The sequence below is a fragment of the Psittacula echo genome (genome assembly GCF_963264785.1).
Source record: "Psittacula echo genome assembly, chromosome: Z".
In the NCBI taxonomy this organism is placed as follows: Eukaryota; Metazoa; Chordata; class Aves; order Psittaciformes; family Psittacidae; genus Psittacula; species Psittacula echo.
The window spans coordinates 24779143-24802339 of NC_137742.1; the positions used below are offsets into that span (position 1 = coordinate 24779143).

Sequence of the window (23197 nt, forward strand, 5' to 3'; positions counted from 1 at the left end):
TAAACAACAGAGGCTTACAAAAAATCACTTTTTGTAGGAGAGTTCCAGTTCTCCCTGCTGACACCTTTGACACAAACTGCCTTTCAGATTTACTTTTTCACCATCATGTCTCTGCTGACCCAGACATTACAGCTCTGAGGTGGGATTTTAACTGAAGTTAGAAAGCCAGACAGATCTGTTCTGCAGGATTATTAAGTCTTGAGACTTTAACTGTGTAATACTGGAATTCTTGCAGGGATCAATGTATAAAGAAGAAACATGAATTGCACTGTTCAACTTTGTTCTGTATGTCCAAGCCAGTGTTTCTTTATATTTTGAATTTATTATTGCTGTGTGGATCTTAACACTTTCTTTCCTAGTACAGAAGTGTTCATGGATAAAAGTTCATTTTCATCTGGTTTTAGATATTTAGGATTCATATTAAATCTTTCCATTGCCAAAATGGGTCTTGAAACATGGACTGCAAGGAAATAGTCAAACAAACCCCAAAGCAAGAAAACTAAACCGACAACAAAAAAAACCCTGCCCTCAAACACTGAAAACTTGGAGTTTTCAAGTCATTGTGTGACTACAGAAGCTAGAACTTTAAGAGTAAAAGCATAATCTACATCATACAGTTGTAACAGTTGACAACACACTCACTTTGGCTTCCTCTCATTGGGTTTGCCTGCAGTCCTACTTGTGTTGGAGTGGATACTGTTTAAACAGTTAGGTTTTAACACAGATGTATGACATCCTGTGTTGTATAGTTTGATAGGCAGTATTTCCGGTAGCATCTCAGGTTGTTCTTGTTACTGCTAGCAGCACTGCGGGATCTGGTACCTAAAGCTATTGCTGCTGTTGCATCACATAGGTTGTAAGCTTTCATAGTTGCAGACAGTAAGTTAACTGATGTGTTCACAATTAAAATATTAACTATAATTATCACTACTTGCTTTTTTTGTCTCTACAGTGGATGTTGCTTTACTAGTCATTTTATGTGTTACTTCATTCTTGACACACCAGGATGAATTAAACAAATCTTCATTGTGAAATTATTCCTCTTCACAATATTAGTTCATAGCTATTTGCATACTATAAATCATATCCTTGCACTCATTTTTTTTCCTTTTCTTCCTTCTACACTGAGTCACTGGCATTTGCTTTCATGAATCCTCTGTGACCTACTTCTGTTTGTGAGCAATTAGTACATGACTTTGGTAGTAAAATACTTCTTCTCTGGTAAGGATACTTTTACAGAGCAAAGCATATGCAAAATTTGTTTTCATAAATTACTTATATACTCTGTGCTGTATTAGATGGATTTAGTCTTTTCCCCATATTCTTGTTGGATACTGTATCATTATATAAAAGTCTAGTATAGGAAAGTATAGTAGGGATTAAAAGATAATTTAAAATTACAATTTAGCCTTTTTTTTTGTGTTTCTGAATTTTTGTGAGAAAATTGGGTGTTATTGGCCACTGAAAGAACCAGGAGAAGTATATATGAGAAATTGAGCTTACTTGGTTCACCTGAAAATGCTAAGTTTCTGTAAAATGTTACTCACAGAAATAAACCCTGGTAAAGACAAAGTATGAATGGCTTTTGTGGATCAGATTCATTCCTGGAGGTGAGTTTCTTTTTATTAGAGCTCTCTAACTCAGAGACTTGTGGTGTTGAATTTTCTCACTAGGAAAATGCTGCTCGTTTTCAAGTTTCAGTTACCAGATTTTCATGAGATGTAATCATGTGGATAAATTTAAGATCATATTGTGTTATAGTTGTGCTGGGTTACCAGCTGTGGGACAGAGCTTGAAGTATATAGCATTACAGAGAAGAAAAATTTCCCTCTCTCTTGATAAAGCATTATCTCTCCTCAGAGCCTGCAAGAGAGGTTGCAGCCCAGCACTATAGTGTTTTTATCTCCAGGAAACTTACCTTAGGTGTGCTTAAAAGGATTCTGAAGTTGTACAGTATTTCTGGGCAAAAGATATTTGGATCATTAAAGTGACATAGCATGTCAGGGAGAAGGGACCATTTGTGGCATAACATGAACACTTTATCAGTACTTTATTTGGGATGGCCTAGATAATTTGTTTCTGACCTCACTGTTTGGGTAATCCAGTCACTTGAAACCTACGCCACTGAAACTTTTTTAATACTGCACCATACTATTTTTAATAGTATAAATGTGCATGTATATATAATGCCAGGTCTGTGGCAGCGAACTGAAACATGTAAATCATCTGATCTTTCCTGGCTTGTGTGGTGCTTGATGATTAAGCATTACGAAAAAAGAAAGAGGAGTGGATGTCAGAAGCCTTGTGTTGTCATCCCTGCTGATTACTATGCCTGGAGAAGTTTGAATTGCTTCACTGGAGATTATTCAGACGTTTCCAATTACCTCACCATGACTTTGCAGCCAAGCAGTGTGATCTGCATGTGTAATAGGTTGCCTGCCTTGATAGGTGTACTGCTTCGTGGGGGTGAAGTTTGCTCCCAGACCTAGTCTACACACTGCATTTTGTACAGGGGTAATTATTTGAGCTATAGCTAGTCAGATAATTTTGCTGACATCACTTTGTTTAGTACACAATTACATTTGAAAAAGATAGTTTATATTCTTATGATTCATTTTTATTTCCATCTGGGAAAATCTGAACCAGTAAAAGACTTTTCCCTTAATGGTGTAACGACATCTGCAGAAGGGAGAATATGCTCATATAACTATACCGGTATATGTACACAGCTAATTCTGAAGTGTAGCTATAATAAACTGTGCTGGTAAGAAGTTTCTGTAGCTTTGTAAATGTGTCAATTTCTCCTGAAACTTTGTTAAACAATAATAATAAAAGGTTATGTAAGTTACATGAGCTCGATTCCTATCTGGAAAAAAAGAAAGGCCAGACATACAATTTTATATATAAGACAATACAATTTTATATAGGTTATTTATTTTTTTGCTATAAAAGGAATGTAGCTGTGTTTGGGAACTCCAAGGGCAAAAATACTCTTTGTTACAACTCCATATGTGCTGTAGTTTAAGCCTTGCCAGAAACTCTCTTATGCATCTTATGCAGCAACTACCAGCATCTTATGCCCTGGCAGTGGAATGGGAGAGAGTTGCAAATAAACTCCCATGGTCTGAGATAAGAACAATTGATTTTTATTATTAAAGTAAAATAATAGGAAATATATATATAGGAATAACACACACCCCAAAAAAACAGCCAAACACAAACAACAAAACACAAAACCCCAAATGACAAAGACATGATGCACAATACAACTGCTCACCACCTGTTGATCAATACCCAGCCTTCCAGGTAACTCCCCCCAGTTTATATACTGGGCATGACATGCTGTGGTATGGAATACCCCTTTGGCTAGTTCAGGTCAGGTGTCCTGTCTCTTTTTCCTCCTGGCTTATTGTGCCCCTCTTCACTTGCAGAGGATGAAAGACTGAGAAGTCTTTGATCAGAGTAAGCACTACTGAGCATCAACTAAAAACACTGGTGTGTTATCAGCATTGTTCTCAGACTGAAGCTGAAACACAGCACTGCACCAGCTGCTAGGAAGAAAGTTAACTCTATCCCAGATGAAACCAGGACAGTATGATTGATGGGGAATGCCACCTAGCTGCCTCCACATTTGGGTCCAGGGAAGACTTAACGTTTTGTCCATGGAGTCTCTGGTCACTTAACATTTCAGCATGACTTTGTAGATGTATGGTTTGTACTTAACAAGCAGCTTCTTGATGAAAGTTGGCATTAATTGATGCCCTCTTTGACAGGCTTAATAGACACCAACAGCTCAATGGGCACAATGAAAGGATCTTTACCCCCGCCCCCCCCCCCCCCCCCCCCCCCCCCGGAATATAATGCTTCTAGATGCTTAATTATGATTTAATTAAAAAAGTTTCAGTCAGCTGACTGGGAGGGAAAGAAAAAGAAAACATGGATCTCAGTAAAGAACAGGGGTCTTTTGTTTGCAAACTAAATTTCTGAACCCCAGTCAATGTGCATACTGAAATGTGGGGCACTGATGGTACTGGCAGAGGTCTTATGGGAACAGACATAGTTTTCAGGTTGAATGCCTTCTGCTTAACTGTTCATATTCAGACTCCTAACCAGTAAAGGACATAGTTTTCAAACACTGTATTTTGTCCTAAATAGTGATACTTCTTTTTAAGTGCTTTACTTCCTCTGTTCCAGTGTGTTAACTGCTTATGCACTACTGATTACTTGTGTCCAAGCAAAAGACAGTACAGAATATTAATTAAAAAAATGTTGATTACCCATGTGTAAGGTGTGATACTTTAGTTGTATAATATTGTCTCTTGGCTTTTTTAAAAGTTCAGTTAAAGGAACAGGGCTGTTTTGCTGTTGTTTGCCTTAATTGCTTTAAACAAAGGTTGCAAACTTATTTCATACTGCTTAGTTTAAAATTAGGTGTTTATTGCAAATTTTTGGTAGCTCTCACACGTAGGAGAGGAAAGGAGAGAGAGATAAACCACTGCAGTTGATGCCAAAGTGCCTTAGAGAGGATGAAGCTCATTTCCCCTCACTTGTTAAATGCTCAGTAGGCAACTGTGCTTCATCATGCCCTGCTTTCAGATCTGTGGATTTGTATTCTCAGTTCTGGTTCTCAAGAGGTTAAATAATGGCAGTGCTTAGAACTTTCAGCTCTTACTGGGAGAGCATGTTTGCTGGAGACTAACATCCTTGAATGCTTCTCTGCCTCTGTGTCCCCAGCCTGCAACAAAAGCAAGTCTGTTTCTGTTGTTTTGGAAACTACTTTCAGAAACTTTCTGCTGAATCAAGTTGCTTAAGGCGGTAGCTCGTACAGATGTACTATCCCACCATCGTTCTAGCCAGTTTTAAAGACCTTGTGGTTCCACCAGTTGACCAAGAGTGAGTACATGGGATGGGGAGTTGTGAAGATGCTCCTTCACTAGGAAGCACTCAGTATCGCTGCTTCAGTTTCAAAACTGTGTGAAGCACTTGCTGCTTAAGTAGTGATAAGCATTATGTATATAGATGGGATTAACAGTGATTTAGGTGAATATGTGTGGTCCATGCTTATTTAGGCTGTCACTCCTTTGATAACTTCTTCCTCTTGAAGATGGGAAGCTTACAGAAATGGGAGTTCTGGTGCAAGAGGTATCAAGGTTTGCTGGGTTGGTATTCATGAGCCTTCTTATTCCTGAAGTGATTTCTCAGGTGATGGAGGCTGAGTCCTTTCAGCTCTGGAACACCTCAGGCCCAGCTGTGACACGGAGCTGGGCAATTCCACTGTGCTGAAGAGCAGCATGGCAGTTCCCTGGCAGACAGGGTGGCTCTCCTACCACCTCATGAGGAGTCTGGGAAGGTCCAGGAAAACTTGGCAGGAACTGAGTGTGAGAATACCTGCCTTCTGCAAGACACTGGAAATACAGTGCATCCTGGTTGTGCCCACTATGCTTTTGGCACGTTTTCCGGGAGAGATGAAGGGCTTTTTCTAATATACTAGGTGCCATCTCTGCCACTGGAGGTGAAGGTATCGCAACTAAGTATCTCTCAAACGGCACAGTGACCTTTGAAAGTAGAAGCAGTGTCATGCCTTCCCAAAATGTTGGTGCTAAAAATCACAGAGAAGTCTTTCAGGTTTAAGGCAAAAATCTTCCCATGAATAACACAATTTGAAAGAAACCATAGTTGAGTCATTTGCTTGAACTTGTTCTTAAGATGGAAATTTGAGATTGGGATATTTATGAGATATGACAGAGCGGTTTGTTTTTTTTTCTTCCCCCCCCCTCCCCCCCCATTTTTCCTATGACTGAGTTTACAGACCTTTATTTTAATACCTTGTAATTTCTTTTCATCTTTTTGTCCTATTAAATTCTAATTTGTTTTTCTTCTGATTAGTCCTGGTTGTGTGGTGCCATAAAAAGTTGCATTGAAGTGTTGAACAATGAAATGCGGCTTATACAACATCTTTCAAAAATCCAGTTCCATGTTGTTTTTTATGTTCTAGCATTCCCTTGTTGAAGAATACCTTCTGCCAGGGGTTAAAGTTATATATGTATGGGTGCACAAGCACACCACATGTGGCTTGCTTTTTGGTTGTGATTATTTACAGGTGAGCTATGATCCTTCATCCTTTGTGTGACTTAACTAGAAAGTTACAACTGCCAGTTTCAGAAGAATCATGACTCTAGAAAAGGCAGAAGTCTCCCAGGAATATGCATCAACAATGTGCTAGAAATAATAAAAATACTTTAAGATCCAGTGCAAGCTATGATTTGCGCATTTGTATTTTTAAAATAGGAAAATGGATTGTAGAAATTTTTAGCAACAGTCTTAATTTCTTAGATCCTTTCTAGCAAGGGAGAGTGAGTTATTTAGCGGTTAGTCTGTAAGTATTTTACTTTTCAGTCAGAAAACAAGCCTTGTTGTGAAAAAGTATCTTTTAAATTTAGGATCTTGCCCAAATATGAATTAAAAACAAACAAAAAAAATCAAACTCTTTTGTGTCTTAGTAGGTGTCTTCTGGGAATGTAGTTTTTCTTCAGCCAGCTGCATTGCTCTGGCGTTGTCTTGCCCATTCATCCTGTGAGTCGTTGGTAGTATTTCCTAAGTGTTTAAAGGCCACACACGTAATCATCATGTGCTCCCTCATTGCTTTGAGGAGTTGAGAGCCACCAAATTTAGCAAGGGAGGAAAGAAGCAGTCCTGTCTGGACTCTCTACTCTTTTTGAGTGAAAACAAATTGTTACTATTTAATTATAGGAGAAAGGAATTAGATATAAATATAAATCATTTTAGGGGTTAAACCAGAAGGGAGCTACTGGTTTTGAAAGTGAAACCATGTAAAATCTGCCTACTTCAGACAGGTTCCAGTTTCCTACTGTTGAATTTTAGGATATGATTAGTTTAGCTGTACTTCATTATTGTTAGGAAACAGGGTGTGTATATGTGTAGGAAAAATACTTGTAGGAGCTTTTCTTTTAATGTCTCTTCTCATGGGGAGTCTCTGGAGTGTGGTGCAAAGCAGATGGTTTTTCATATGATAACGAGTACTGTGTAGAGTTTTGTTTTAATAAGCTTTTGATTCTTTTTATGTGAAAGTAGCCTTGACAACAGAAATTATTTTGACGGGTACAAAGATACTGAGAAGGTTGAAAGGAAGATAAAGCACAAGTTCTGTAGTAAGAAGCAAAGCAGACTAAATAATTTCTTCTTTCTTCCCCCAAGTGGAACCCTGTCAGCTCTGAGGGGTGTCCTGTGCATGCTATTTTGTCCAAGAGAAGCACTCCTTAAAGCTACTCTCTCTGCTGTTTGAGGGATGCTTTCAATGCTACAAGGGGTCTGTTTGGCTTATTCTAGTCCACTAATTCTGTGACAATATGGTGAGCTGTGCATAGTGGTGCTCAGAGCTGTGGTTGTTAGGAACAACCACCAGCAAGGAAAAAGCAAAGTAAGCCAAAAGTTGATAGGTCTGTGGAAAACAGAATGAGAAAGCTGGGGAGAAGGTGGACAGAGTTTCACTGTGGTAGGTATCCGGATAAACAGGTCTTCCATCTGTAGTTCAGAGACACTCCCATGTTTTATCTTAATTCTGAACTATGCTGGCCTCAGTTTCAACTGGAGTGACAGAAAGCTCAGGGTATGTACTTGGCTCCCTTGCAGTACTGAAATGGCCTGGGGAGTTGACTGTGGTTAGTCCTCAAGTCTGGATGGATATTCTTTAAAGGAAATAAATCTGGAACAGGTCCCGTTTGTTTGTTGGTTTTGTTGAGGGCTTTTTCTTTGAAGGGCCAGCCTGGTTAAAAATTGCCAGTAGCTGAACTGTTCAGTTCAGTGTAAGCATGGAAAAGGCTCTAGCTCTATACCTTAACTTCAGCTGGGAGTGGAAAGATGAGGAGGAGATCACCCAGCTACCTCCTCACCTGAGTCTGATTTCTTGGTGGTGTGGGCAGCAGCAGCAGCCATGGAGCACCAACCTAGCTCTGAAACAGGGAACAGAGCCAGTGGCAAGCACTGCTTGGGACAGTGTCTGTGCTACAGCCTGGCTGAGAGCACTCCAGCTGGAGGTGAGTGGAGGCTGTGGAGGGAACAGCAGCATCCAGCAGCCCCAAGTCACCTCCCTTGGCTCCCCACACTCCCTCGGTTTCTCCCAAGCTGTTAACAATGAGCAAGGGGTCAAAGTGAGAAACATCTTGCGTCTGGCCTGACGACCACAACATGATAAGAAATGTTTGGCTGTATCCTCTTACCCCAAAAGAGGCACCAGGAGCTTGTAGTGTAGAGTCAAAATCTGGAATGATCTGGGTTAATATGAAACTCCTGAAGATGGCCAAGAGCACAGTGAAACGTGTGTTTTAAACCTTCTGTCTGTGCTGCAGCCTTGATAGGCATTTGCTCTGGTAAACAGGGTATTTCCTGTCTAATGCAAATGGTGTATGTAGGATTATCTACTATGCAAATCAAGGCACTACTTCATTTGGTTGATATCTTCACATGATTGATGCTTTGATCTTCACAGTGTGACATATAACACTTTTTTTTTAAGATTGCATTTGTTAAATATTACAAACACATCACTGGGGCTCCTGATTTTTTTTTTTTTTTTTTTTTTTTTTTTCACCTTCCATCTCTTCAATTACATTGAATAAAGATACTGATACTTAGCAATGATTTAGGCCAGCCCTGTGTATTTTTTCCTCTACTTCTGGTACTAGCTTCCTACTTACCTTTGTATTTTGGAAGAGTAATATTTGTGCATCAAGAAATTTAGTTGAATATCTCAGTATGATAGCAAACATGCTGTTCAACTAATAACTTAGCTTATGTCCCTTCCCAAAAGAAAAATAAAATAAAAAATAAGTTCAAGAAGCATTGGGATTTAAATGATCCCATCAGTGTCTTCTCAATAGGTTGTCTGATAGGAAGATGCAGAAAGTGCGTTTTGTGGATAATGAAGCAGAATTGTGCAGTGGTTTCGCTTATAGTGCCTGCTCTCCACTGCCTGCCCACTTTGTATGTATTACAGACTTTGGTTTGTATGCATCTATTTTATAAATATTGTACAACTGTGAATTTGGTAGTTAGCTAAATACCCTTTTTTACGTGATACAATTAAGTATCTCTAGAAGAAGTTTAAACTGAATCAGTTGTTTTAGGAAGGAATGGAACAGATAGAGATAAACCATTTTAGTTCTGTAGAAGAAATTCAGATCTCTTCAACTACTGATTTTTCTCTTATGTGAGAATAAAAATTATGGATCATAATTGCTTAGAGTGGAAGTGAGAGCAGTCACTGGAGTTCAGTACACTCAACACGTATCTAGCACATGCAGTTGAGAAGGCTTAAGGAAGGATCTGTTTATTTGTTTGGTAATACACTGGAGGAATGGAAATTGAGAGGCCTTCTATAGCATAAGATATCTGTCCTTGCGACAGTCTTCTTCAGATCTGAACAGCAGAGATTTGGCAGATATTTTTGCAGCTGTGATTATTTTTTTTTTTTTCTTGGCAGCCTTTTTTGCAGTGATGCTGTCTCACATGCGATTGAACCCTTCAGGCCTTCCATACAGAGGTTGATCATGTGTCTAGTGGATTGCATTTTAAGTTTTACTTTTGTCTAGTTTTTTTGTGTTTGTGTTTTTGTGGTTTTTTTTTTTTTTTTTTTTGTGTGTGTGTGTGTGTTTTTTTTGTTTTTTTTTTTTTTTTTTTTTTTTTTTTTGGTTTGTTTTTTTGTTTTTTTTTTTTTTTTTGAAAGATGAAGAAAAAGATTGAGGTCTCCTCTTTCGTATGGTTGAGGAAAGATGAGGTTCTGTTGGACGCAAGTGTATGAATACCTAGAGAACACCCTTTCTATGCATACCTGGCCAGTAGCTGAAATGGTCAAGGTACTTGTGTTTCAAGCCCAGCCAGTAACTCAGAATCACGCAGCCGCTCTCTCACTCTCCCTCCCTGCTCCTGGAGGAATGGAAATGAGAATTGAAGGAATGTGACTCCCATGGGTTGAGATAAGAGCAGTCCAGTAACTAAGGTATAACCCAGGACAGTAGTCTTACAAAATTCATGACAAATTCTGCCAAACCGTCAGCTGCGTACTTCATCTTAGTGTGCCGTGTTCATTCTGTTTTGACAGCACTCTCACTTCTTCAGACTAAGACTGGCCTCATTTAAGTTGACTAAACTGCAAATACAAAAGAGTAAAACCTGAATCCCTGCGTTACGACGGTTAAAATTTAAATCCCAAGACCCTTCTTTCCCCAGCTCGTTAAAGACTGGTATGGAATAATTCCTCACAGAGAGTAGGATATATAATTAGTAGAATGTTCAGCTCCATGTGTAATGTTTTAAATACAGGGTTATATATATGTGTCTTTTATATAAATCTAGGTATACTTATATATGTAAATATGTATGTATATGTGTATGTTTATATACATATCTATATTCATGCGCAAAATTTGGAAATTGTATATGCAGATATGTAGTGAAGTAAAAATATACCAGAAAATAATATTAAGTGGTAGTAAATGAGTATGAGTATGGAACATTGAAAGCCGTTAGAAGAACAAAGAGAAAATTCTGGGAGTTACTGATGGTATATTTTGCTTCCATTCAAATGGTTTATGCATTTCTCTCAATGGTTTTAGCACCTTGAGAATATACATACTGCAGTCCAGGAAGTACCTCTCAAAATGCAAATCTTTGCTTCCTTACTCTGCAGTCTCTCTTAGCTGTAGGGTGGAACAAGGCAGCAAGAAATAGCACTGGATGGAGCCTGTGGATTTTGTTCATGTAACCCTAGTTCCACAGTATTCAGAGGCAACACTCTTGGTTGGTTCATTTTCTTTTCTAAAATGATCTAAGTATGAAACTACCATTAACTGCAGGCCATGTGTCACTTTGTCTTTATAGATCAGATGCTTCATCAAATACAAGCTTAAAGGTTCCTTTTGACAAGCAGGCGGCTGCACTATTGGTGTGCATCATCTCTTGCTGGCAGCTGTTTTTTGCATTCGAGTTAATGTCCCACAGAACTTGGCTGGATTCTGGAGAGCTTGGAAATGCTCAGCAAACTGAGTATGCAAAAGACTTCTTTAAAAACAATCACAAAACAAGCAAAATTCCTCACTTTAAATGTTTTAATTTTTTTAAAGTCAGTGCTGCATGCACTGTTGACTCTTCAGTGTTTCTGTTCATGAAGATAATAAATACCTATGAAGCCATAGGTTAGCTGGCTTCATAAGAAGTTAAATATAACTGAAATGTAACTTAAATTTAACTTTCCTGTATGAATAAAATGGCAATATCTCAAGTCTTGCTAGGGACAGGATATTCCTCCTGGGGCAGTTTTCAGCTATGCAAATTTAACACCAGAGAAATTATAGCCACCTTTTCTATCCCTAGAGCCTCTATGGGAGTGCTGGTCTTGCATTATTAATCTCTGTTGTGTATACATGGTCAGGCTTTGTATTCTAGGCATGACAATATCTTAATTTCTCTGCACTTGTATTGGCAAATAAAACATTTTGTTTGCAACCTTTCTTTAAAAAAGAGTCCCCTTTTAATCTACACCTTCTGATAAACCACTATATTACACTGAGAGCAAAATTAAGAAGCTGTGTTGCAAAGTAGTGCTGTACTCAGTGTAGCCTATGAAAGGTGGTGAACTGTCGTAAATTACAGTCCAAATCAATCTTCATTACAAGTGTAAATATTAATAATTGAGGATGTTGAGATGAAATCATTATAAACGATTAGAGCAGATGCCAAATTCCCATGAAAAGTATGTCGGTAATCTCTGTCCATATAGCCTTCTTTACTATTTTTCTGGTAACCCCCACCCCAAAAAAAACCAACAAAAAACCAACCAAAACCAAAAAACTCACAAAAAACCCCCAACAAAAAACGCCAAATGAAACTAAAACCCAACCAAAACTCCAAAACTCCAACAGACAAACAAACTACCACCTCAAAAAAACCCCAACCCATTTATACTGCTGGTAATTTGCTCACAGATGAGCCCTCATTCTGAGGAAGAAACTTCAAATTCAGTGCATGCCTTTTGCTGTTTCTTGATTACTCTATCAGGAAACCTGCATTTGATATTTCAGCTCTGGATTAAATACTGCCTGTCCTAGAACTGGATTTCTGTTTTGACTTTTTGTGCTATTTAATATCTCCAAGTGCTTGTGGAGTGCAGCTCTATGTTAATGGCCACGCTAGTATTTGTGTCTTGTGCTTTTCTGGTTTCCATCTAGCGGTTGCCATATCTTTGCCGAGACAGCTTTTTCCTGATATGGGATGAATTGTGGCTGTTTAAGGAGCAAGGTAATCAAGCTTTATGCAACTGAATTTCATCTTTGAGCAGCTGTAGTTCACGTTTGCTTTGTGACTAACAAGGTTGAACTCAAAGCTCTTTTGATGTACTGTACTTGTTTTATCATGATACTTCTCATGGGAAGTGTTGATCACCGGCAGCTGGAGGAGAGCATTGCTCTTAGAGTAGGTGTTGGGGCTGATACTGCAGCTGGGGTGAAGGAGGAATTCCCCAGCAGTGAGACATGGTGAGAAGTCAGGATAGGGAGGAGAGGGTGTGAGTGAGTAGAAGCATCAGTAGCAGAGAGCAGGAGGCAAGTCACAATCTGTTAGTGGGTGAAACCAAATAGGAAATTATGAATTGGATTCCAAGATAAGGAATGGTGCTAGTAGTCCAGGGCACTGCTGATACGGTGGAATGCCAGCTACTTCCAGATAGGTAGTCATCTAGGGCTGCCGCTTTGTGTGCAACAGACTTGCATCCGGGAAGGATCTTCCTGGGGCAGAGATGGCAAAGGGCAAAAAAATGTAAACTTTCTATTCTGCTTAAGTTTTGTATGCACCCCGAAGTCTTCCCACCCCCACCCCCCTCCTTTGCTCTCCCATACTCTCTTCTCCTTGGGGAAAAAAGATGTTTTTCTTTCCCCCTTGTTTTTTTCAGCGATGTAAACACTGTGTTGTATCTTCTGCCTGTTTTGCTAGTCTCTCCTCTGTGCCATGCAGCTGGATCACAACGTGAAATCTGACGCATTTTGAGGGTGTAGCGTTCTGTGGTTTACCAAGGTTTATGTTTCCCTAAGTTCACAGCCCCTGTAGACAGCACTACTATAACTTTCCTGCAGACAAAGAGGCTTTCTTTCAGGGCTGCGTTTTATCAGTTGGTTTATCTTGTCAGATTTGAATGGGAAAAGAATAGTTTTATGAAGACAATAGAGGGGAAAATTACTTGATGTGTTCAGAGTGATTTTGTTTGCAGAATGGCTTTACCATCTGAGATTCTTTTGTATACGAAAGATTGGTGTTTCAAGGCTGAATACAGTTCAGTAAGTAACGCTTTGGTACTTCCTTAGTTCAAACCCATTTGTGGGGTTCTAGCAGCTTAGATCACCTTTCAAGGTTCCCTCAAGAGTTGTTTTGTTGTGGTTTTTTTTTTTTTTTTTTTTTTTTTTTTTTTTTTTTTTTTTGACCCACAAAAAAGCCTCTTGTTATAACACCATTATTCTGGGGAAGGAGTTGTGTTTCACAGATCATGCAGGATGGATAACATTGGTTCAAAATCCTTGTGGGACAGAACTGAGAAAACAAAGCTACAGCAGGAGCTCTAGGATGGATTTGTGCTTTTATGCAGTGATTTGGATCTTGCCTTACTGGTGAGACAAACAGAAGAAACTTCGTATTTTTTATTTTCTATTTTTCAATAAAACATTTCATTTGAGTGTGATGAAAGAGAAGTTCTTCATACAGCTGCAGCCATGTCTGAGCAAATAGCAAAGATTTTTTTGAAATGGCGGTTGAATAAAGGTTTCTCTCTACATAAGCTTTTGGTATTGAAGGCAATCCACTGTGCTCCCCAGAAATAATTCTTAAAAATAGCACCCAAAAAAAGTTTAGATACCTAATTCAAGTTATCTGTGATAGTGATTTGTGAAAGGTGTTGCATTAACTTCAGCTGAAGAATGCCAAGTTTGAATTCTAATGTAAAAGTGAATACAAGGCAGTCATTTATTTTACATAGGAAGTTCTGGCAAAAGTGATAAAACTACCAATTTCTACAGATATGGGCAAATGGTGCTGATAAACCAGTATCTGGAATCATCTTCATAGCAGAATCAGTGTAGGGTGCCTAAATTTGTTGAAAGCAATGTTTGCTTTGCTGAGAACATATCCAGGGGATATATGCCTGCACCACAGATGCTGTAATGATATCATCACATTACTGTGGATAGATGCAATATGTATGTCCTTTAACAAATGTTTAATGAATAATGAAAGTTTCTATTGGGCTCAGTTTTAGATTGGGAAATTGCAAAGGAGGAGTTATTCAGACTTTTAAAAACAAGTGTATCAAGCGAGGCTTGTCATAGTATGATACAAGAGAAGTTACAAAAAATACAGTGATGTTGCATGAAGCGAAAACAAAGAATTTGGATGCTTCAGGTGAACGAAATTTAGAGATGGGGGAAAAAATATGACTTTGAAATCTTGTCTAATGAGATACAGAATATTTGTTCAAGTCCCATCATTTAGAAAGTTGATTAAGTACTGAGGATGTTAAAAGTAAACATAGATAGCTGAGCTTAATCTAGAAGGATTTAAGAAAACACGTGTATGTAATTTTACATTTACAAAGTTCTCCCTCTTTGTTCAGCTTAGAAATTGCAGCATATGTCTTTTGAGTTTTCCAGTGCTCTGAATGGGAATCCTGCAGTCATTTCAAGCTTGCTTTTCATACATAGATTTGCAGTAATGATTTATATACTGATGAGTATATTATGTAATTGATCTTAATAATAGATATGGCAATTAATGGTGCAGTTCATGCAGATGAACTTTGCATTAACCCATTAAACAGCTGGGAATGGCACCCTTGCTGCTTCACAAAACATGTTTCAAGGGGAGACTGATCTCAGTGTTTGACTCTCTGTATATTGCAGGTATCTTCTACACTGTCTTCATACTCAACATTTCCTCTGGCTTTTATTTTCCTTGTTTTCAGTATTAACTTCACATTACTTTTGAATATTTTATTTAGTGTTTTATAGCTTAAATAGCTATCTTTTGCATTGTATTCAGCTTACGTAGAATCAGGACTAATCAGGACTGCTTTCTGGCTGTTGTGTAGAGATCATGTTACAAAATTCACCTTTGGAGACATCTGCAAATATGATCTGAATCTGCTCCTGTTTGAACCTGCTGTGTTAAACAAAGGAGTTTATGTATGAATTTCCTCCTTTTAGTGGTTTTGAGCCTTTTTTAAACCTTTACAGAAAAATTCTGATTGCAGCACTGTTAAACATTAGCATGTGTGCACAAGTTTATATGCAGTTACGGTCTCTTTGACTTCAGGGTACTGTTTTCCTCATGCACAAATGTTTGCAGTGTGGGGGTTTGTGTTCGTGAGACTATAGTAGAAGCAGGAAAAAAAGGAAAACACTTATGCCAACACATATTTAAGAACTGTATGATGTATTTAAGAAAAATATCTCCTTTCCCATGTTTAATAGATGTGTTAATTTACTATTTATCTTGCCTAATGATCTTCTGATATGGGAAGTTTCTTCGCAGATGAAAAAATGTATGAGTAAAAAAATGCATTCATCTTCTTAGGCATCATCTGTTCCATTGACAGAAGGCACAGATGTGAAATTTATCTCAGTAATTAGATTTATAATTATTGTATCATTCTCAGATTGATAATTCATTGCTTTTCGTGGCATGTGATTTGGAGCGCTACAGGTCATGCAACAGAAATAGTCTTAATCATTGAATGGTGATTCTAAGCTTGAGACTGTTTTTCACATTATGCTTCTATGTTTTTATATATTACAAAAAGTGTATGGCAGATAAACTAGCTGGAGACAGGGAGGAAGAACATTTGTAGATCACTGCAGGAGAATGCTGGTCTCTGCACAGAACAGCAAATGTGGAAGCCTGAAAAATATCCATGGTGCATTTTGCCTGAAAGCTGCTGTCTTTGCCATTATCCAGTGTGATTGTAGACTTCCTGGACATGCCTATGAAAACAGCAGTACCTCTGATTTTTAATAAGAGACTGAGAAATGAAGGAACAAAGAAGCAGAATCTCAAAATGTTCATATGTGTTACATGCTGTATTTCTGATGCTAATGTCTTCTTTCCTCTCTTTTTTCGTCCACAGTTGTAGAACAAGCAACAGAAAGAGTTTGATGGGTAATGGCCAGCCTACAGCTCTGCCTCGACCTCACTCACCACTCTCAGCTCATGCAGGTGATTTTTGTATCTATGCTACTATTGCTATTATTAAGTTCTTAAAATCTTTATATAAGGAAAGGAAAAAAGACAAATTCCCTATCCCACTACTCTTCTTTCCGCTGCTTGTAAGAACAAAAAGTTGCATATCATTTCATCCAAGTATGTGTTTTGTTTAGATCCATAAATCCTATGTTATGGTGAGAAGCAGTCCAGAAATTCCTAACATGGATCATGTAACTATTTTTTATTTCCCTGCCTTGCATTCCGACATTGTGATGCATTTTCTCTCCCTTTCCCCTTGCCTTCCGTTTCTGGGCCTAGTTCAGTGTGACAAGGATGTAGAGTAGCTTGCACACATGGTAAAGGTAGTGGAGTTGGTCAGTAGGGTATTGCATTCTACTCCTAGTGCTTTTGCTCTCTAGGGTTTGTGGTGTTAGGCACAATGCTGGAAATTTGTGTGCTTCACTTATATGGCAATAAATTGATGATAATTATGTTTTGCTTCTGAAATATCTGAAGCACTTAAAGATTGAATTAAAGTCTGTAAATAAATATTTTATTGATAACGATTGTCTTAATTTTAAAAAAGAACATTTTTACCATATCAAACCCCATTTTCTCAAATGCTTATTGTCTCTTTTTGTTTTTTTGGACATTGGCTTGTAGCTACACACCGCAGTGAAAGCCACACACCAATACTTGTGTAGGCAATGACACTGAATACTTTGGAGAACTTCTGTCAGATGGATGCTAAAAGAAAAGATGCAGAGCTGAAGTTGAATTTTTGAAGTGGAGGGCAAGTTTATTAAGGCATCTCCAGTTTTGTTGTAGAAGCAGTAGTATTAGAGAAAATACAGTGGTGATTTTCACTCTGAGCAGCAGGCTGTCACAATCAGAAATCCAGACAACATGGAGATTTGTGAAGAGTTCAAGGCAGCACAGCATTTAAAACAAACAAACAAAGAAAAATATGGTGCAGACTATTTTAAAACTGAGAATTAAATGTAGTAATGTTTGGGATCCCTCTCTGGGTCCCCTAAATGCAGGAATTGCGATTTGGCACAGATGGAATCTGTGGTCATCATAGAAAGAGGCTTTAGTTGAGCTGTTGATGAAAGCAATATGCAGTGCTTGCTGTGAGAGGTAGTGTGTCTGCTGCAATGAGTGACTACACCACCTATTTGGAAACTCTTGGCTTAGACACACAATGCCTAGAAGGTTTCAGAAGTATGGAGTGACCAGCACATGCTACCTGGGACCTGAATATAAATTGTGTATTTGGTAAATGCCAAAGAGTTCCTGTGTGGCAGTGGACTCATACTTCTAGCAAGTTGCGTGACCTTTTTGTGTCTTTCTCAAACCATAAAATGGGAATAATATTGCTGATTTCACAGCTGTTACCAAGTAGTTCTGGAGGTGGAAAAGTGATACTATAAAGATTAAGAGGTTAAGTGTAAGCTGTTCTTCCCGTTAAACTCAGCAGTATGTGTTGTGTATTCAAAAGCCTATTGTGGAAATTTGGCAACTTCTCCAGTTACCCAGGGTACGGTAGGTTCTCCTAATGCTGATACATTCTTCCAAGGTATGTGTGCCAAACATTTCAGTAGCACTAGGAACTCTCATATATGTGATGAAAATTTGCATGTGTATGTCTGTCTCTCTTAGTAGCTTGCCTCTAAGTATAATTAATTACAGTAAATATTCACACAAGCGCTGGCTCCTAGCTCAGCTGGTCAGTTTGCCTAGACTAGTCCCCTGAAGAGGCAATTTAAAGTTGAAGCATGTTCAGAGTCACCTGTAACAGGCTTTCTGTTTTGTCTAGTGATCAATTAGATACTGCCTGGAATTTGGCAGGCAAAAATTATTTGTTCTTTTTTTTAATTTGTATTTTGAATCACTTAAAGGCTAACATGCTTTTGTGAATCAGAGGAGGTTTCTTTTGGGGCATCTTCTTGATTGCATGAAGTAGGACATAACCTGCTGTGGTCTGAGTAATTCCAATAGAAAGGTGGATAAATTATGCATGACCCTGGTTGCTCATGCCCTTTTAAAAGCATTTTGTCTTCTGGTTTCATACTATTAAAGCTTTTCTGCCAGAACTGTTTCTCTTAGGTTCCTGTATTCCACACTGTACTCTCTAATGTCAGGGTACTTTGGCCATCTTACCAGAGATGGTAGGTTCTTATCCCTTTCTTATAGGCTATTGAAGCTAAAGAAAATCAATATTGTCAGACTCTTCAAAATCCACTCAGGATCAATTTCTATTAATTATCATCATGGTGATCCTCAGTGTTATCCTGGGCCTTTCTTAGTTCTAGTATGATTTTATGTGTAATATTACATAATACCTAGTATGAGAGTAAGTCATAGTAAGATTGTTGGCATTGCTTGGGAATGCAGTGCCTCAGAGGTATCTGAAGTCAGTATTTTCATCCTTCATGAGGATATTCTTGGATCTACAACTGGCCTCTGCCCTTCTGTGTTAATCTGTTACTTGTTGGGAGAAAAAGAAAAATATGTATTTGGTTACCCTTGCTTGCATCTCATACCTAAATAAGATTTACTGGGACCACTAGTTCAAGCTACCCCCCCCAATACTTCACATCTCTGAGGGAAAAAAAGTGGTAATGCATCCTCCGTGTCAATTGAAGCAAGATGCATGAAGGCATGTTATGAATCCCAAGGTGGAGCTCTCTTAGTCAGAGACTGCATTAGCACTCATGCCAGTAACTGTGGCTTTGCTCAAGAATGTTTCCATCTTTCGTATCTGCAGACAATGATTTAGAAGACTGGTTGCACCCTTGGGAGCAATTTGTCATTACTTCAGACCTTCTCAGGAGCTCAGGTTGCTGCTAAGTGGTCATAACAATCTGGATTAGATTAGACAAAACATTGGATGTGAGGAGTATTGCTCTATTTTAGAAGAAAAGCTTTAACGTGACCATAGTTTAAGTTGCATTTTATGCCTGTGTTTTCCTTTGTAGTCTTGTTTTTCTCCCAGATGCAGTCTGCACTGAAGACACTGGCTGTTCTGTAATTTAAATAGACATGCTTTGAGAAGGACCAGTGGCCCAAATTTACAGTGATGATAACTGCCCCATATGAGAAAGTCATACAGAGGTCTCAGGCAGATTTCTCCCTCCTCCCTAGTTTTCATTTTTTGGTCTGGAGATGACAGAGGATCATTCCTACACAGGTGTCTGTTGTTAATCTGTACAGATGCAAGCTAAACTGGACAAATGCTGAATAATTATGTAAAGTTTTTTTAATTGTTAGCCTTACCATCTCGGTCATTCTCACATTCATATGGTAGGATGGGAAGGGGAGACAGGTGAGACAGCACCACACTGATAAAGTAAGTATATTTTAGGCAGCATAAAGAAGGGGGTAGGTTCATTTGTAAGCAACAGTGACTGGAGGCTTGTGGGCTAGAGAAAAGTTTTTAGAGCAGTAAGTAATCCAAGGCTTGGGAGCATACAAATAAGTATAAGATCTGAGACTGAGGGTTGAAATGGGGATAGGAGAAAGACAATGTATACAGTAGATATTATATATCTCTGCTGTATACTTTAATTACTAATACAGTACATGTAATGCCCTTTTTCTCTGTGCAGGACCTGCAGAGATAATTTGTGTTGGTGGAAAATCAGATTTTAGTTTGCGTCTGAAGTCTCCCACTATGCCTTACGCATAAAGATGTGAAAGAATGTAAAGATGACAAAGAATAATATCAGCTTCAACTACATAAAGTCTTTCTTTTGTAAGAAAATAGAAAACTAATCTATACCACATTATTTCTTTGGGTTCAGACCTGCGTCATTTTCAGTAAGTGTCTTAAGTTAGTTGTTTGGACATCCTTTGCCTTTAGTATCTGAGCTGGAAACCTGCTGAAAGATCCTTTTAATTTTTGCATGAACAGTGGGTACATTCAGAATTGTGGGAAGCAAGGAACTGCAGCATCAGCCTGGACAACATCTGGTGCCCTGGTCATTAATGGGCTTTTCCAGCTGACTGGCTTCTGTTGTTTAGGCAGGTCCTCTGTGCCATCCAGCCTGCAAATTGAATGATTATAATCTTGTCAGGTCAGGGCATTCAGGTGTCCCCACCTCAGTAGTCACAGGAGCTTGTTCCTGTGGATCATGCCAACCCCTAATGATTAATAGTCATATGTGGTGCTGTTTAATTGTATCTGCTGAAGGAACAAGATTTAGCTGTTAGGAACAATGCTGTAAATCTCACTTGTCTGTATTTTAATAAATGTTTCATGTGGTACCTCTAAGACAACAGGTACTAGAACAAGAATTGCAAGTTAAGTAGGAAGTTGTTTAAAGGCAAGAAGACAGGGGTTGTGCTAGAATGATAAATACTGTGAAGACGGAGCAGAAGGTTATCAGTAGAGTCCTCAGGTGTTGGTTTTGTGGCCGAACTTTGTAATTCTTCTCGTAAGTGACATTGGCATGAGATTACTGTAGCTGATGAAAATTTGGAAGACATGAAGTATGAAACAGCATTCAGAAACTGTGTCGAAGTGACTGAATGATCTTGAATGATCTTGAGGACTGAAATAAAAAAATACGAATTTACATAGCAACATGAATCATCTTGTGCTGGAGGATCAGTAACAGAAATGTCTACTGGACTTAACTATTGTAAGGAATTTAGGGAAGGACCTGGCTGCGTTTTTTTTGGGTCAGATGATGTTTGCAAGGATCAGTCTAGTGTAGCTTTAGAAATCAAAACTCTGAAGATGTATAAGAAGAAAGTAATTTTCAGTTGAATTTGGAAGATTTTGTGCCACTACACACTATCCTAATTAGGTTTCTTCTGGCGTACTGTGTTTTTATGCTCATGTATGTTCAGGTGGGATGACGAAGGAGAAAGGCTGGTAGGATAGAATGTGGGAGCATTTTTTGTCATACTGAAAGACTGTTTGCTTGCCTTAGCAACAGGAAGACCGAAAAGCCTGTATTGTCATTTGAATCAGTCAGAGGTATTTTCTTCATGGAACAGGAAAAGAAACATGTGCTGGACATACATACCAGAACATGAGTGTTCCTGAAGAAATGTTCACCAATTACGGCATGACCTTTTGTGCTGGATTCAATAAATTTGTGAATAGGGCTGAATGATGCAATTGCCTAAAGCAAAATTTAAGGCCGAGGAAGTCTTAACCTACACCTGTAAGCCTTTTTCTAGGATGTTTTAGGTCTGCCTAGACCTTTCTAGGCAGACACTGTTAGAGTACTGACTGCTAATATTCTGATCTCACCTCATTAGGGCTTACTGCTTGCAGCAGATTATTTTGTTTGAAAAGCATACTGTAGCTAGCTACATTGAAGTGTAGTAATGAAGAAAGGTGTTCACCATGGTTTTTTTTGTTTATTTGGCTTTGAGTCACACTGGAGGCATTTGTTGTGTGCATCAAATTTAGAGTTAGTATCCCTGGATTTGTAACCTGTAGGTTTTGTCCAAGATAGACAAAAATGAGTACTGACTTACTACACTGTATTTGAAGCAAAGAGGGATCCCTCTCATATGCAGCTTCTGTGCTGTTTTGCTTTAGCTACAGTCTGGGTTGACTGGAATTTGGGGAAAGGAGGACTAGCTTTCTAAATGAATGAAGCCTTAGAAATGAATTTCACCTCTCATGGTGAAATATGGGAGTTCTGAAAGCCAAAGATTAAAGCAGGCTTCTGAATATTGTTTTTTAAAAGAAGAAAGATAATTACAGGAAGGAAAATAATACAATATTTAAATTATTCTGACTGTTCTCACATGTAGAATAACAGAAATGGTTTTGCTAAAATAAGAGGTTACTTAGTCTTGCTTTTGAGTAAAATAAAACTTATAGCAATTTCAGAGCATTTTTTTACTAGTTCAGGGCAGGAGAGGAAATTGTAAGTGGTAAGTTACATGCAGATAAAACTGTCTTCTAAATTAAATCCAGTTAGAACATAGCACTGACAGTATTTTAAGTAGTGGTCAGAACATGCAAAGCATCCTGGTAAATGGATTAAAGGAGTGTGCAAACCTTCCTTTCTGTACTGGGCAGAGTTGCTTGCTGGTGTGAAGCATAATTAGTCCGGGTTTTGAGCTCCTCACCTGTGAGTGGATCTCAGTGGAAAGCACCTACAGAAGTATTCAAAGTGATTCTGCTGCCCAGCTGTGTGTTCTGATGGCTGGCAGCATTTGTTACTATATGGAAGTCAGACCTTTTAACTGTTGATGGATGGTTCCTTGTGTATTGTTCATTTAGCAGCATGGCTTCACCATGAACTAAATTGACACAGCGGAATGTATGACCCATTGTTACATTGTATTACTGTGGTGTTGATGTACTATGATTCATTTTTAAAGACTTTCAAATAATGACTTAATTAATCAGGCTGGATTTGTCTTTGATCCATTGGGAATTTTGGATAACAATTATTAATTTGTTATTCCCTCAGTACTAACAAAGTCATTGTATCTGAAACTATTTTGTAAGTAGACATTAACAGTACACAGTGACTCTGACATGCCTTTTTAAGAGATTTAAAATATCTTACCTCTGTGGCAAAGGCACAGGACTTTTTGACCCTACATACAAAGCAATCACAATTGAAATGGTCTCCATTCAGTTTTCTTAACAATAGCTGTTTGCAAAATGTCTGATGTCATGAGGTGGAGAATTGTTTTGGTATGTTGATTGCCTGTTCATCCTGTCTCCCAGAGGATGCTGGAGGTAATTACTTACCTAATGCCTGACCACCAGTCGGGTTTACTTTACCAGGTCAGAAACATTGACAGTTATCTCCGCAGCATAGAGATAACCTAGGACTAAAACATACAACAGCCAGCAGATCCCAAATAACAGTTGGATTTGACTAATAAGCAAGCACTGCACATATGGGCAGAGAATTAACTGGCTCTGGTTTTTGTATTAAAGTCTCCCAGGTATTGACTT

General features: G+C 38.5%; 1 protein-coding gene across 1 annotated transcript in view; it reads left to right on the forward strand.

The window, feature by feature from the left end:
- Window positions 1-23197, forward strand: part of MAST4 (microtubule associated serine/threonine kinase family member 4) — a gene marked incomplete at its 5' end in the record, with an annotated part of 284622 nt that overhangs the window by 193415 nt on the left and 68010 nt on the right. The window contains one exon of the mRNA XM_080637246.1: window positions 16178-16266. Within this exon, the coding sequence (XP_080493372.1) occupies window positions 16178-16266 (89 nt within the window). The remainder of the gene's footprint in view (window positions 1-16177; window positions 16267-23197) is intronic.